The 16,094-nt window shown below is 37.6% G+C and overlaps 1 protein-coding gene across 1 annotated transcript in view; it reads left to right on the top strand.

Moving 5' to 3' along the window:
- CNIH3 (cornichon family AMPA receptor auxiliary protein 3) overlaps positions 1-16,094 on the top strand; it is a 52,308-nt gene that overhangs the window by 19,893 nt on the left and 16,321 nt on the right. The window contains 2 exon segments of the mRNA XM_075042558.1: positions 6,228-6,296; positions 9,586-9,633. Of these exon segments, the coding sequence (XP_074898659.1) occupies positions 6,228-6,296; positions 9,586-9,633 (117 nt within the window).

Raw genomic sequence — 16,094 nt, 5'->3', positions numbered from 1 at the left:
AGGTGATAGAGTGCAACAGTAGGCTGTGGGCTTTTTTTCAGTGGAAGTTAAGTTCTGTCTTTTCTGCCTTCAGAGGCTGTGAAAGTTGTGCTGTGCAGCTCAGTGGCAATCAAGATGTTGTAGGAAGACATCGATTTATTACAATACAAAATGAAATGAGAGCTGAACACCATTTCCTCTGAGCAGCCAGCTCTTGGTTTCAAGGCCTTAAAAACCCCAGCCCATCAGATGTTTAGTAACATTTAGTAAAAACAAATAATGAACAGTACACTCAAGCACTGGCAAGTAAAAAAAAAATGTATTTCCTGTCATAGCACAACCTGCATTCCATCCTTTTCCTGTGCTAATGAACCAAAGTAGGCCAAATTGCTCTCTGGTGTACTCGTGTATAGTTTAGTATCATATAACAGGATTTGTTAGTATCACAAGCAGAATTTTTTCCCAGTAATTTGATTTCATTTTTTTCTCATAGCCTAATGTCAGCACTTTATGGTATTCTCAAAAGAAGATTGTCAGGTTGATTCAGACCTGGTTTCAGTCATCTGTGATGCTGTGAGTGCTGAATTTAACAAAAAATGGTCCTGGTGAGGGGGAGGAAGACCGTACTTAAAAAGCAGTTTAAATCACACATCTACATTACTTGACATGTCATGTATGGTCTCTGGGCTGTATCACAGACTGTAACATTAATAAAACTACTTTACAGTTAACACTTCTTATGATTTATAGGGTATTACTAGAATATTGAAAGTATTGTGACTAACAGCCACTTAAGCTGAAATGACCGTTCTCATTGGAGATCACAGTGGAGGGGTCAACTCAGAGGAACCTTTACAGAGGGGGAAGGGTTTTCCTTGCTGTGTTTACATTGCTTGGTAGCATGAACCAGATCAGTTCAACCAGAAGAGAAAGAGGGAAGAGGAACAGCCATCTTGAACAAATGTTTGCCAACCACACAGATAAATTTCTTGTTCAGATTCCTTTCATATCATGATAAGAATTGGGTAGCAAAACCTGTGCTCTCAGTCTGTCACTTTGTCAATGTCACCATTCTCTGCATCTCTCTATGGGCTCCCCTTACTCCATCATGTCAAGGCAGTGACTTATCTTCCATTTCAGGTCCTTTTGCATTCTTTTGTGACTGATACTCACACATTTTGTCATTTGCTGCTTTTGCTCAACAAAATCCAAAGTAACTCGCTCATCTTGCATCAACATGATTCAAATATGATAAATGTTCAACACTATTTCCCAAACACAGTAAATATGTCTATACAGCAGTTGATGGGCAGGCATGAAGTTTGGAGCCCAACATGCTCCTAAACCTTTCCACCTTCTGTCCATGTGCTGACTTGCAGACAGCCTATGAACTGCTGGTATGGGTGCTGTGAAAGCTGTGTGAGAGAGTGGAGGGGTAGACAAATGGTTTAAATAAACCATTAAAGACAGTTTCCTCAAGATGGGATTGTGGTGCATTGACAGGGTGGTGTCAAGGAAACATATGTTAAGTGTTACTGTTCTGTTCTGTGGTTAGTGTGGTTGTCATCAAGTTCTGTTTTATCTTAACTTTTCTGAGATGCCAATAAGCAATAATATCCAACTTCTTTGCTGTCACTGAATTCACACCCACACCAACTCCACTGCCACCCTAAAACATCACATTCTCAATTAAAGTATATTTCTGTAAGAGCTTAGTGATTAAAAAAAAAAAGTATCTTCCCTAAAAATGAGAGATCATAATTCATTCCTACCAGTAATAGGTGAAATTTTCAGTTTGATGGGTGTATAAGCATAGGAAGAAAACAAAATTCAGGTCCAATCTTATGCAAATACTTCATTATTCAAAGCTGTTATTGTCTGGAGAGATGAGGACAGAGAGTGTGGGTAATGAAACCAAATTTTATAAATATCATTGCAGTTGTAGCTGTACTGAAACATACGTTGTCATCACAATCTCATCCGTTCAGTATGTGTTTAAACTGGGGCAAACTCCTTGCTGACTTATACTTGGAGTTTTGAGATTTGTAGATGGTGTGAATCACCAGAGGACGCAACCAGTATTTTCATAAACTTTTAGTTCTGTCAGGTGGATAACAACCACAAGTACACTTCTATCAACAGAAAAAAAGCACGGCTAGGGCAGTGGCAGAGCAAAATTCCTGCAATGTTTCACAATGTGGAATCACAGGGAAAATTCCCCAAGTCTGAAGGTAGTTCAATATCCATTGCCTATTCAATCCCTGGCCCCATTGTGCAGTAATGATAAAAATTATTGCTAAAAATGACACTTTTTTTTCTGATAGAGCTTTGTAAATAGCTTGATTTTTTTTCTTGGCATTCCTAAGTAAATATCAAATGGTCCTTATTGTCTTTCTATGAAACTGTGTACAATGTTAATATTTACTAAAAGAAATAAACTTCTCCTCTGTGTAAGATCAGTCCCTGGCACATGTTTCCAAAGTGCTATCCACTTAGCTACCTGTTTAGCTTTGTGACTAGAGGCTAGTCATTTTTCTTTGCAGCTGTCTGCTTATTGTGTGGCCTTTGGAGAGATGGGGTCGCTGATGTCCACACAAATGTATGTTTTGTAGTCTTAATCGCCACCCTGGATCAAATTAGATTGGACAACTAAAAGATATTGAACAGTTTATAAAATACATTCATTTACAAAGGTGTAATGATGGCAATTCATGTGGTGAGGTGCCCTGACTGGGATCTATTGCATTGTTTCCCTCTAAATGATCTACTCTGTCAAGTTGCTGATAAGTGTGGCAATTTCGGAGGTGAAACAGACCTTGAGAATACCTGGATGGTGTTGCAGAGCATTCAGCAACTCTGGTCCGCTGATGTATGGGAAGCAAGTAGCTGTACTGCATCCAACTGAAATGTAAATGGGCAGAAGATTGTTTCTGTAAAGTATGCCCAGAGCGCTGCATCTCCTGTGAAAGCATTATGAAATACTTAATGGAAACAAGTAGCGAGTTATTTGTTTTTTGTAGGGAAGAATGGCAACTCCAGCCACACAATGCCCTAGGGCATTAAACTGCTACAGAAGGCTAGTTATAATTCAAAGAGGAAGATGTTTACTAATTAATTATGTAAACCATGCTGCAGCACAACCCAGCCTTATTTTCAGAAATACAATATAATTTGTTGCACAGTTACGTAGTGTATTGTGAGCAACTGCCAATCTTAAGAAGCTACAGCTTTGTTTCCATCATTTCTCAATTGCAGTTTTAGAATTAGAACACACAACATTGTGAGATTTAAAAAAAAAAAAAAAAGAAAAAAACCCAAACCACAAAAACCCACCCCCCAAAAAAACTTTGGGAGTTTCTTTATATTCCTTCTAATTGTGAGCCTGCCTAATGTTATGCCTTCAAGTTTTTCACTGTGACTGAGAAATAGGAATGTGCTTTTTCATAAATTAAAATAGGTATCTTCATGTCATCACTAGATTTCTATTCCTGGAGATTTAACAAAATATAAACTATTATGGAACTTTTATGAAATAAAATACTAAGAATTGAGGAGGCTTTATTTGTCAGCCTCCTTCCAGAGAGACACTGAAACTTTTAATGAAGAAACTTGCTTTCAATCCTGTATGCTTGATACCAGACGTCAGTCTGTTTCTTGCAGGTGTAGCAGGAACGTCTCTAACATTTTCATAATTAGCAGGCATCCCTAAAGGTTTATCTGTGAAACTATTGTATTTACACTTACTGGTTCCATGAAAACAATGTGCTTAATACTGTCAGATTTGTTTCAATGCACTTGGATATAATGCAAGAATAACAGAAAATAAATTGCATGCCAGCAAATAAAGGGTAGGTTTTTGACTACAGAGTTGGGAATACTGGTTAAAAAAAACACGAGAAAGCAAAAAATGAGGAAATCGAAATGTGTAGTATATTTGAGGCTAATCTCTTTTCCAAACTATCATTTAGGATTTCACCAAGACTTAGCTGCATTAGTTAAGGCTAGCTCAACAGAGCCCTGCCTTAATGGCTCTGTCTTTCAGAGTGACCTAGTTCTTCTTCATCTAAACACACTTCAGGTTTATCATCCTGTCTCTGTGTTCAGTGAATATTTAGAGGCTTCTCTGGACTTCTTGAATGGGGTCCATCTTATCATTCCAGTATTCGGGTTCCCCATGTTGTCTTGGACCAGTCTTTCCTCACAGCATGAGCTGGATCTTGTACTGCCTGTCATTTCATGATTATCTCAAATTCCTGGTTGCTGTTACTGACTACCAACAGGAAGAGCACAGAGCACGGCACATTCACTTTTCCCCCCACCCCCAAGGAAATTTCACCTCATCTCTACATTTACAACAAAAAAAAAAGCTGTTACCACTGTACATTATTAAAAACAGTTGTCACTCAAAGCTCGTAACTGTTTTCTATCTTAAAGCTACATCTGTAAGTACCAGTGCAGCGAGACAAAGAGAATTTAAGGGAGATGCTCAGGATCCCAAAGTAAATCATTGGCACAGTTATGAACAGAGGCAGCTCTGTTACCTGTTACAGGGCCATCCTTCCCCCTTTGTGTCAGTGCTGTCAGTGCCAATGTTGATACCCAATTGCAAACAGAAGTGTGTGCGTCTGACTTGCGTGGTTGTTACCCTCTTAACAGTTGGCCCAGCTTGGGAATATGAAGACCTGTTCAAGAAGTATTAAATACAGAGGTGTCATGAACCTTATTCTTCACAACCGTACTCTGACCCTCTCACAGTTTCTGAGATTTGCTCTTTTACCTTAGTCTAAACATCTGTTGCAGATCTAATTCCTAACTTGTAGAGATACGGCATCCATGGGGAGAAATGCTTCACTTGTAATCATGTTTTATAGTTCCCTTTGTGGTTTATTCTAGCACTTTGACTTGTCATAGTTGAATAAATTGAATTCTGTAGAGTACTCTTGTAAAATGCCACATTTTTGATTTTAAATGTGCTTCAGTGTGATGAATGCAGCATTAGAGTGGGATGCAGAGTAGGGCTTAGATTTGTGGATTGTAGCTCTAGGTTTTATTCTCAAGCCTCTCACCAGATTATTATATAAATCATGGATAGGCTATTTTCAGGATTTCTGCTCCTGCATTCCATATCTGTAAAATGAATCTGTTTTACCTATACAGCAGGTCTGTGTTGACACTCAGTTGGTTATTTTTTGAACAGCTAGGCAGCAGGCATGCTGTAACATGTCATAGAATGGTGCGCTCATATACTAATTACCTGACTGCTACCCTGTACTTCCGTCATCTTTTTATTGAGAACAAATACTTGCCTGGGTTGTAAATTGTCTAAAAAGGAATCATTGTTTTAACATCTATTTATGTGGTGCCTGTCATAGTAAGCTTTCATTCCTTGGGTGAAGCAAGCAGAAGAAAAGGTATTACTAGAATACAAACATAAAATAAAATTAAGAACTTTCTTTGAGATCTTTGAATGAAATACGCTGAAGGTTATTACAGCTGTTTTCTTTCCAAGAAAACATTATCAAATGTTATTTTTATGGGCACTATTATCTGCTGTACTTTAAAAGCAGGCACTAATTACCAGTGTGTCTCAATCCATCAGTTAATGGAAGAAACTAAAGGACATGAGCAAAAGACATTTCTCCATTAATGAGGTCTGAAGTAAGGTTCTAAAACCTGCCAGAATTTAGGAAGGGTATGTTTTGCTCTAGAGCGGTTTACCTTTTGAGGAGTTTGCTTGATAATGCATAGCGGCTTAATAATAATAAAGCTGATACTAATTCAGAATTAATATCTGAAGTAGGCTTAACAACTAATAAAAAGGGGCTGTTGTGTATGTATTGAACCTAGAATAGCATATCTGATGCATGTCTATGTTTTAGGCAGCTAATGACTTTTTCCATCAAGTCTGGAGATGTATTTGTTTGTGAAGTAGTTTTATGTCATTTGGAAGTTTGAGAAAAGAATTCTAGCTGATATGAGGGAAGAAATCTGGAAAGTAACAATGCTGAGAAGGCTATAGATATGGTTTTACAGAGTGACAGATTAATGGATTCCAGGTGTCATATGTAGGAGTATCCCGTGTTGTGTTTTAACTAGTTAGTTCTGAAAGGAGTGTGTCGGGGAAGCTAGTTTTCCATACTGTCTCTGGAAGGGGAGGAAGAGAGGCAATGCATCTAACTAGTCCCTGAAGGAAAAATAAGTGTTTGAATGAGCATTCGTTACAATATTTGAAAAAAATTGTTTTTCAGATAATCGCCTTTGATGAACTTCGGACAGACTTCAAAAGCCCAATAGATCAGTGCAACCCAGTCCACGCAGTGAGTACAACCAGTGGCTTGCTAAGGAACAGCTACTAAAGAAAGGGAGATGCACTAAACTGTCAGTGAAAGTATGAGTATAGAAATGAATGTAGAATCTGTTGTGAAGTCAACTGTAGTTTGGAAAATTATTTATTGGGCCAGTCTTAGGAAGCCAGATGACGACTCTTTATGCTAATAGCTTTCCTTTTTGCTGAAGGATGCAGGAAAATAATTTAGAAGTTCAAAAACTGAAGGACATATAATGTGATGCTAATGCTTTCTTTTTATTTTTTCATTCTGTGGCACAAATTTTCCTTTTTGAAATAATTTGCTTTCTCTGCGTTCAAGCATGGGATGACCACCTTCTCCCATACTGTCTGTATCAATGAGTCAAAAGCTTGAAGGGATTTGCTAAGAGGTGCATTCCTAGACCTGTGTCCCATGGCAGGGCTCTAAATTCTCCTGTGCTCTAAGAGTAAATAACACGTTCTGCTGCATCTGCTATGGAAAAGGTTAAATATCACCCTGGGACTGTAAACTCAGTTTTACCTAATGAACCAAAATGCAACCCAGATTTAAGCATATGAAAATTCCTGTGTTAATTAAAGCTGTAATCTAGGGTGATTTAGCTGACTACAGTTAAACATGCATGAGATTTGTACCACCAGAACTGAGCAGAACTTGGCTCCCGTCATCTCACTGGGAATTACAATGATTATGACAGGTGCTGAATTTGATCTCTACAGAGTATCAAGTTACTGAATTGCCTACAAATGATAACCAGATTCAGTAGCTAGTACTTTGTCATTTAACCTTGTTTCATAACTCTGCAGAGGATTTGTGGTACTGCTTAGACCACTGGTGATTTTAAGTGTAATCTTGACATGAATCTTCCAACCAGAAATCTTGTTTACTGTTCACTAACACATAAGCAAAGAATAAGAACAGAAGAAAGAAATTATATGAAGAAATCCCATAGAGGACTTCAGTTGAAGTAATCTGGTTTTGAATTTACTGAAAATAATCTGATTTTGAATTCACTTCATCTGTTTTTACTTCCTATCATGAGAACTGCACACAAGAAATGTGTATTTATATATAGCAAATTCCAGTAATGTGTTCTCCTCGTAAAACTTGTAAGATGCTCCATGGAGATAATTTCCTCTTATTTTAAAACGGTAATGGAATTGGTCTCCCAGATAAAAGAAGTTAATAAGTCCGTGTTTCAATCACATTAGTGGTGTAATTAAAAAGTTAATCGTAGAGTTTCCAGTACAACACAGAAAAGTATTCTGTGATCAGTTGACATATTTGACTCTCTTCTATGAAACTTTCTATGATAACTCAAGCGATAATCTCAGAATGCTTTCTTCTGCACTATATACATGTTGATGCCTTTTATATTGACATAAAAGAAAGATTTTTAGCAAGTATTTCTTATGTCTTTGGTCCAGCGTATTTTCCTTTTTCCCTATGCATAGTTGCTCATGCCCATATTCCATTTATTTGGTGGGGTAGTTTTCTTTATTGCACCATAAGAATGTCTGATGTTTAGTCATGTGTCTTCCACAACGTTTTCATGATAGAGGGAAGAGCCTTTTTGACAAGAGGAGGCTGAATTAAGAAGAAATCAGAGGCAAAACCAATGGCAGTACTGAGAATTATTTGTCTGGTGCCTATCAAGCTGCCACTGTCTCATTGTCTTTCCAAAATGATACTTTTGTTAAAAATGGCTTACACTTGGAGACAGGAAAGGAAAAGAGACATTTCTTTGGAGAATAAAAATAAACCTCAAACTTGGAGCAAATTTAAAATGTTTGAAAAGCAAAAAGTCTAGGGAGAGTTGGCTTCTCACATTGGTATATTACATTACCTGTTTAAAAAAGGTCATTGTTCAGAATATTTTTTCCCACGTCTAAATGAAAATTTTACCAGATAGTCTTCTGAAGACAACAAATCCACTCTGCCTTCTGCAGTGTAGCTAACCGTAGGATCTTTCACAGTAATTCTAGTGATGGGGTTACGCAGAGTGAAATCTGATTTTACTAGTGAATTTCTCATTATGAGCCATTTAAAAGAAAACCTGTCTTTGACTTGTTGTCTTTCTGTGAATCGAGCTTAGAGCATCTTTTGAGTTACAGTGCTTAATTACAGTGACTTTCAGTATTTATGAATGCATCTGTTGTTTAAAGTGGCATTTCTAGGACATTTCAGAATTTCTTCATGGGTTAAATGGGTTAAATTCTAATATCACATGTTGCTCAGGCACCCTCTTAGTGATAGAGGAAGGGCTGCCATTCTAACTCCATAGTTGTTTTTCCCATTCAGAATTATCTTGAAACCAGAGGCTGGGTACCTGAAAATGCAAGACCAAGTCTCTGTGGTATAGATTGGCCCCATTGGATAGAGCCACAAATGCTGACTTAAAAGAAGTTGCAGCCTCTGGCTCAAGGCTAACACAGACTTGAATCCCCAGTTTATATTGTTACACCCAGTAACAGATAAAAAAATAACTTACTGGAACTTAATGGGTGTCCTGGTTTCAGCTGGGATAAAGTTAATTTTCTTCCTAGTAGCTGGTATAGTGTTATGTCTTGAATTCAGTATGAGAAGAATGTTGATAACACACTGATGTTTTCAGTTGTTGCTAAGTAGTGTTTAGACTAAGTCAAGGATTTTTCAGCTTCTCACGCCCAGCCAGCAAGAAGGCTGGAGGGGCACAAGAAGTAGGGAGGGGATGCAGCCAGGAGAGCTGACCCAAACTGGCCAAAGGGGTATTCCATACCATGTGACATCATGCCCAGTATATAAACTGGGGGGAGCTGGCCTGGTGGGGAGGATCACTGCTCAGGAATTAACTGGACATCAGTTGGCAGGTGGTGAGCAATTGCATTATGCATCACTTGTTTTGTATGTTCCAATCCTTTTATTATTATTGTTATTTTTATTACTGTTATTATTATCATTATTAGTTTCTTCCTTTCTGTTCTCTTAAACTGTTCTTATCTCAACCCATGAGTTTTACATTTTTTTCCTTCCGATTCTCTCCCCCATCCCACTGGGTGGGGGACAATGAGTGAGCGGCTGCATGGTGCTTAGTTGCTGGCTGGGGTTAAAACCACAACAATGGGTAAATCATTTGGCTTGCAAGCAGTAGGTAAGAAGTGAATACTATCATTTCAGATTAATAATGTGTTGCTTCCCTACAGCCATTAATTATGATCTTGACCCATTGTAATTGTAATATATTGTCTTTAATTTATAACATCAGCTAATCTCCTACCTTTTTCCCACTTCTTCTTGACAGAGAGAGCGGCTGAGAAATATTGAGCGTATTTGCTTCCTCCTGCGAAAGGTAAGCATAAACTAGCCTAGAATTTGTGAAGTTTATGAGAATTAAAGCCATCCAGTGGTGATGTGCATTCATTTTCTCTTCGAATGATCCTCACACTCCATTGATGAAAGGCTGGATTCTGCTGCAGAAGCGGAAGTTATGATGACCTTGTAAGGACAAAGTAAGACAAATTACAAAAGGTTAACGTAATAGAGGATTTCTGGCTAAGAAGTGAAACTTCAGAACATCAGCCCCTTCATTTTGGAACATGCTTTTCAAAGGTGGTGAATCATTTTGCAGTCGCAGCTTGAGGTGCTTTTATAGTCCTATCAACTGATGATATTGTACCACAGGCTTTAGAAATACCCTTTTTTCAGACAGTGGCTTACTATTTGATAAACTAAACATTTTATTGGCTACATATTTAATGTTTAAGTTCTTTAATTGGCTGAATAGAAAAGTTAATACAGTATTTATTTTAACTTGACACAAGAGAGATGCTGAGTGCCTCAGTTTCTCAGGGATTTGAAAGAGCTGATAAATTGTAGGATTGATACATTCATGGGTTAGTCATCTGTAGCTTGAAAGAGAGTTCGTAAACACTCATTGTTCTCCTTACTCTGTCCTATTGAAGTCAAAATAATCATAGTTCCAAACTATTTTATTCTATATATTCAAGTTTGTATAAATTGCCATCATCAGAGTAGTAATGAAGCCACCTAAATTATTCTCATTTTTGCTTAAAAAGGTTATCACTGAAGTGTGGACTGCTGACTGCATCCTAATCAAGCTAAGAACTAAATTCAGATATGTTTTTAGGAAACTGATGGCCTCATCCTTAGAGGTTTTGGGAAACCAGTGCTAGGGATTATTGGTTTGGGGTGATCCAAAGGTATAACTGTGACTCCATGCAGAATCTATGATGATCAGTCAGAACCTGAGTCGTATGTGTTTGGCACCGTTATGAGCATGTGACTGTTAGGAGCCACATTTAAGTACTTTCTTAGTCTGTTTATGACACTAGGGGTATGAAAATAAGAGAAAATACCTATCACCAATAGCTTTCCATTTTATCAAATAGGCAGCCAGCCAATTTCAAGTTGTGTCCCAGTTTCTTTGACATAAAGCAACTGGTGACTGGTAATGTATTAATATATGTGAGCCCCATGGGAATGCCTTGCCTGCATCAGTGTTTGATTTTTATTGAGCCTCAGCCTCACTGTGAAGAGCAGCAAAATGGAGCATTTTGGCTAATTACAGACTCTGTATTCATAAGGGATTGGCTTGCTTCTGGTTCACTTAAACAGTTTGTTAATTCAGCCCCTTCTTTAAAGATCTTTGGGGACACATTTGTTTTAATTGAGAGATTATATGCAAGAAGAGGGAGATACGATAACTACAGAGATTTGTAGTCTTCAAATCTGACAGTCACTAAAAATAGCTTTAGTTTATGTAGTATAAAGGATTCGCTGTTGGGGAAAATTCTGGAAAAACAGTAAAGAATTGAGTGCCAGCTATATAGGTACAGGAAAATAGTAGTTAGGATGCTTTCAGCAAGCACTAACTATATCCTTCATTATAACATTTTGTGGCTTTAGGTCTGCTTCTCTTTCTGTGAAACAACAGCGTATCTGTTTTCCTATGTCTTGAAGTCAGTTCTTTTTAAGAGATTTGAAAACAGTGATATCTTGCAATTTATGACATTAGAACTTAATGCTTTAAGATCTGCTGTAGATCTGTTTTCTAAAGAGGTGATGGGTGGGCTATTGTCCTGGTTTCGGCTGGGATAGAGTTCATTTTCTTTCTAGTAGCTGGTATAGTGTTATGTTTTGGGTTCAGTACAAGAAGAATGTTGATAACACACTGATGTTTTCAGTTGTTGCTAAGTAGTGCGTAGACGAAGTCAAGGATTTTTCAGCTTCTCATGCCCAGCCATCAAGGAGGCTGGAAGGGCAACAAGAAGCTGGGAGGGGACACAGCCAGGAGAGCTGACCCAAACTGGCCAAAGGGGTATTCCATACCGTGTGATGTCATGCCCAGTATGTAAACTGGGGGGAGTTGGCCTGGGAGGCATCGCTGCTCGGGGACTAACTGGGCATCCGTCAGTGAGTGGTGAGCAATTGCATTATGCATCACTTGTTTTGTATATTCCAATCTTTTTATTATTGTTATTGTCATTTTATTACTGTTAGTATTATCATTATTAGTTTCTTATTCTTCTTTCTGTTCTATTAAACTGTTCTTTTCTCAACCCACAAATTTTACCTTTTTCTTCCTGATTCTCTCCCCCATTCCACTGTGTGGGGGGGAATGAGTGAGTGGCTGTGTGGTACTTAGTTGCTGGCTGGGGTTAAACCTCGACAGCTATAAAAATGTGTTTGGTTTCATTATATCCTAGCTTTAGAAGGGTTTCTTGGGAATTATTAAATGGGCATACAATATGTCATATAAATCTGATCCCAGTGGGCAAAGTGTTTCTTAAGGATTGATTTTCGGTTTTGTTCTCCAAGTATTTTGGAGATATTATTAACAAACTGCGACCAGGTATGCAATATGTCACCAGATATTATATAACTTATTTACATTTTCCAAAATAGAATGGAGGATGTAGTTGTTCTGCAGCCAGGCATCTTCTGATATTTGGTTTGGGGAAAATGTTACTATATAATTCAAACAAGCAGGGATCACGTGAAGCAGATGTATATGGTGCTGGCATCTGAACATGCATGTACACATGAGTCCATGTTTTTATGGTGCTATAGAATTACATTAGCCTACATTTTCTGGTTACTGGAGAGTGATTGGTTATGTGTAAAGAAGCTATGAACTTTGTATAGCCATGGTCAAATCTCTTCTGAAGTAAATGAGAGGAAGGACTTATTTTCTGAAGCCAACACAAAGTGAGGTTCTTTCAGGATACGGGTATCTCATTTCATTCAGTGGTGTGTTTTGAGGGCTTTGTAGCATATATATGGGTTCATGTGTGTGCTCATTAAACTGTTGAATGTCCATTGTGTGGACATTGGTGCATCATACAAGTGTTATGTGATTCATGTAGAACATACACTAGTTTTGGCAAATGCTATGGAGTCTGTGCTCTATTTTTTGCTAAACTGCCTTTGCTTCTGTAAGAATAGGATTGTGACACACTACAGTGCTGTACAGAGGAACACAAACTAGTTGTGAATGAGCTGTCTTGAGCTAGTGGAAGCAGTACAGTGTACAGCAGTACAGGCTTCTTGGGCTCATTAGCCCACCTGAAGAGTGGCATAGGTGAGGTGTGCCATATAGGTCTACCATGGGTTTTGTGAATTAAATATTTTGGTGGGTTTATTAAAATATATTCAGTTAATGGTGACAGCAATATTATATAATTGTAATTGCAGTTGTATTTCAAGAAATCTATCTGATTGATTCCTGTTAGATATACTTATTTTAGCACTAAGGGCAATTAAGAAGTTCCTAGATTGAAACACGGTCTATTTCATTAATCAACCACTGTAATATTATTACTTTAACTTTGAGGAAATGTAAATTAAGTTGTGATTAGTTTATGCATTGTAATTTTTGAATTAATCTGATAAATCCTTACTAAGGAGGAGAGTTGACTGAATTTGCTTCCTGCTCAGCGAATGTACTTCAGACTTCAGTTTGCTCATGCCAAACACTGCTGAACAATATAAGCGACCTTTCTCAAATTATCAGCAAATATTTGTTTTTAAAGCCCATTATGCTAAAGTAAGAGTGATTTATGAACAGCAAAACTGGAACTGGAACTTACCTGGGAGGGAATTGAGGTAGATAAAAGACAGACTTTTACTTATTTTCCTACTGTAGTGGAGCATTTTAGTTAAGTTAGGCATAAAATTTGTAAAACTGCAAGTGTAAGAAAATATTGTACCAGAGCTCAATCCTTTTTCTTGATTTATTTGGTTGGGTTTTGGGGTTTGTTTTGGGTGGTTTGGTTTTTTTTTTTTGCAAGTCCCGAAGGGATGATTGGAAGAGCGCAAATTCAGCAAGAAATCTAACCACAGGCAAGGTGACATTAATCTCAAAGAGGTTCCAGATGAACTTGAACTGTCTTGAAAAATACAAATAGGCAGACAAAAAACCCAGCAGGGACAACTTTTGAATAAGCAAACTTAGCCGGTTCAGCACTCCAGTACTAGCAGTAGCAACAGCAACAGTAGATTGTAAATCAGGAGCTGGGGTGTTTAAAACAAAAAAAAAAAACCAAACCAATTCACCTAATCTTTTTTGAAGCAAGTTTTAATGTTTTACTTAGGAGGTTGGGGATTGCCAGTGCTTGGTCTGTTCTAGTACTTTGTCACTGGTTTCCAGTGGAGCTGGATCTGTGGTAGTCATGGGGGAAATTTATTCTGTACTCAATAGTTCTGGTGTTTACCAGATCAATTCTGGTTTTTATTACTCTGCAAAAATAAAATAAATCAATATTTTAAATTTATATTCCATAGTATATACCCTAATACACATCACAGTTATGTTTTACTGTATTTACAGGTTTTGGTAAATAACCAAAACCAATGTTACCTTAAATAGCAATTTTAGAAGACATTCCATTCAGACTGAGATACTGTAAATAAAATGTAAAACCTACTGAGCATAGTATGTAATTCCAGACACCTGAGTGTCTGCATACAATTTTGTTTTGGTATGTTTCCATATTTAAATATTCTGTAAAAAAAAGTCAAAATTACTTACATGTATGAAAGTAGCAGTAATTCAGAGGCATGAGTAATCAGAAGCTTGAAGGGTTGTGGGTTAACACCACAGGTTCAGCTGTACGGAGCATTCCAGGGAAGAAGATAAGACTTGATCCTGTGTCTGTGTCATGCCTGTTTGTCAGTGTTGAATGCACATATTCAGAACTTGAAAAAAACCACGATATGTTACGTGAAACATTACTGAGCTGACTGGATCAGCTAACAGGGAACAAGTTAGCTTTTTAGCTTTTCCTTAGTAGCAGATGCAGTATTTTCTGAGTATGGAGTTCTTCTCCTTTACATGTAGATAAATATTATGGGAAGTCAGCATTTTTACAAAGTAGCACCATCTTTCCCTGTTTATCCTTAATTAGCTGACATTTTACTCCTGCATATTTTGGACTATAATACACGCTAGAGTAATTGCCATATGAAATAATTTTTGTACTTGGACCTTGTTAGGTTCCAGACCTTCACCTACCAGTAACTCCTACCAATCTCTGCATGCAGCAGCTACAGTGGACATACCCCTTTGGAGAGTGTCAGGTGTCACAGTAGCTGACTTCAATTGACTAATCATATTTTTTTCTCCTTGATAAATTTGCTGGTTATTACAATGATCACTCCTTCCATTGTTCTGCCTCATAGTCACTGGCAAGCCTGAGATAATGTGATGGATTTTAAGTGTGTGTTTCTGGATATGTCAGTTGATTGCTTCATCATGGATTTAGGGATTTATAGATGTGCGACATTCTTTTAGCCAGTCTGCAGGCTGATAGTCATTAGCAGAGTACTTGTGTAAGCCTATAGCATGGTTCATTAAGATGCTTAATGTGAGGTTATATAAGCAAGTTTGGCAAATGTGATGTATGATCACAAGAAATTTTTTAAAAAGTGATGTGTATCCATCCATATGTAAGAAGGAATCATCCTTTCTTCCTAGAGTTGAAAACTCTCTTAGGGAGAAACTACAGCAATAAGACAATTAGTTTGTTGCAGAACTGGGAATAACAGCGATAGTTTTACCTCTTGTAGTGCTATAAATTTTTTACAACCTCAGTAAAGATGCTTTAATTCCTCATTTAGTTACACTTGACAGAAAAATAAAATGTTGTAGCATAGCCACACTAGAGAGATAAGTCTGCAGGGTAAATACATACCAGGTTTGTGGTATGCATTATATTCAGCACCTCCTAACCAGTAGTCAGCATTTTATCTTTGAAGTTTAGGTACTTGTGTTATCTGAGAGGAAAACAGAATTTTTTAGGCTAGTCGTAAGGTGGTTTTGGACTGTGGAAATAGCAGTGATACTCTGTCTCGCAGGACAAAGAGGATGAGGTTTCCAGAGTTCTGATAAACTGCTGCTGTAACAAAGATCACAAAGAGAACAAAAAATGGCACCATGTGACATTTTTCCTGTTAACAGTGATTGTTACAACAATGGAGCACATGAACTTTGTCCACTCTCATTAGAGACCAAAGAGTTCATCATTGTTACTGGTTTCTCAGTACATGTTATATTTCTTGATGTATCTAATGCTCTCTCTTTTCATACCTCATCAATATGGTGAAACTGCTGAGTTTTGACAATCATCTGGGCAGCAGGAAAACTGTCAGGAGACCCTTCCCACTGAGTGACTTGGAGCATAAACCCTAATCAAGAGACAATGTGATAACTTCTGAAGAATTAATATAGAATATGTGTATAGAAAACATACTGCAGGTACCCAGTTAGTTATTCAATGTCTCCCTGTGACT

This window comes from Buteo buteo, chromosome 12, assembly GCF_964188355.1.
Source record: "Buteo buteo chromosome 12, bButBut1.hap1.1, whole genome shotgun sequence".
NCBI lineage: Eukaryota > Metazoa > Chordata > Aves > Accipitriformes > Accipitridae > Buteo > Buteo buteo.
The sequence above is the reverse complement of the archived record's forward strand: the minus strand, read 5'-3'. Positions and strand labels throughout refer to the sequence as shown.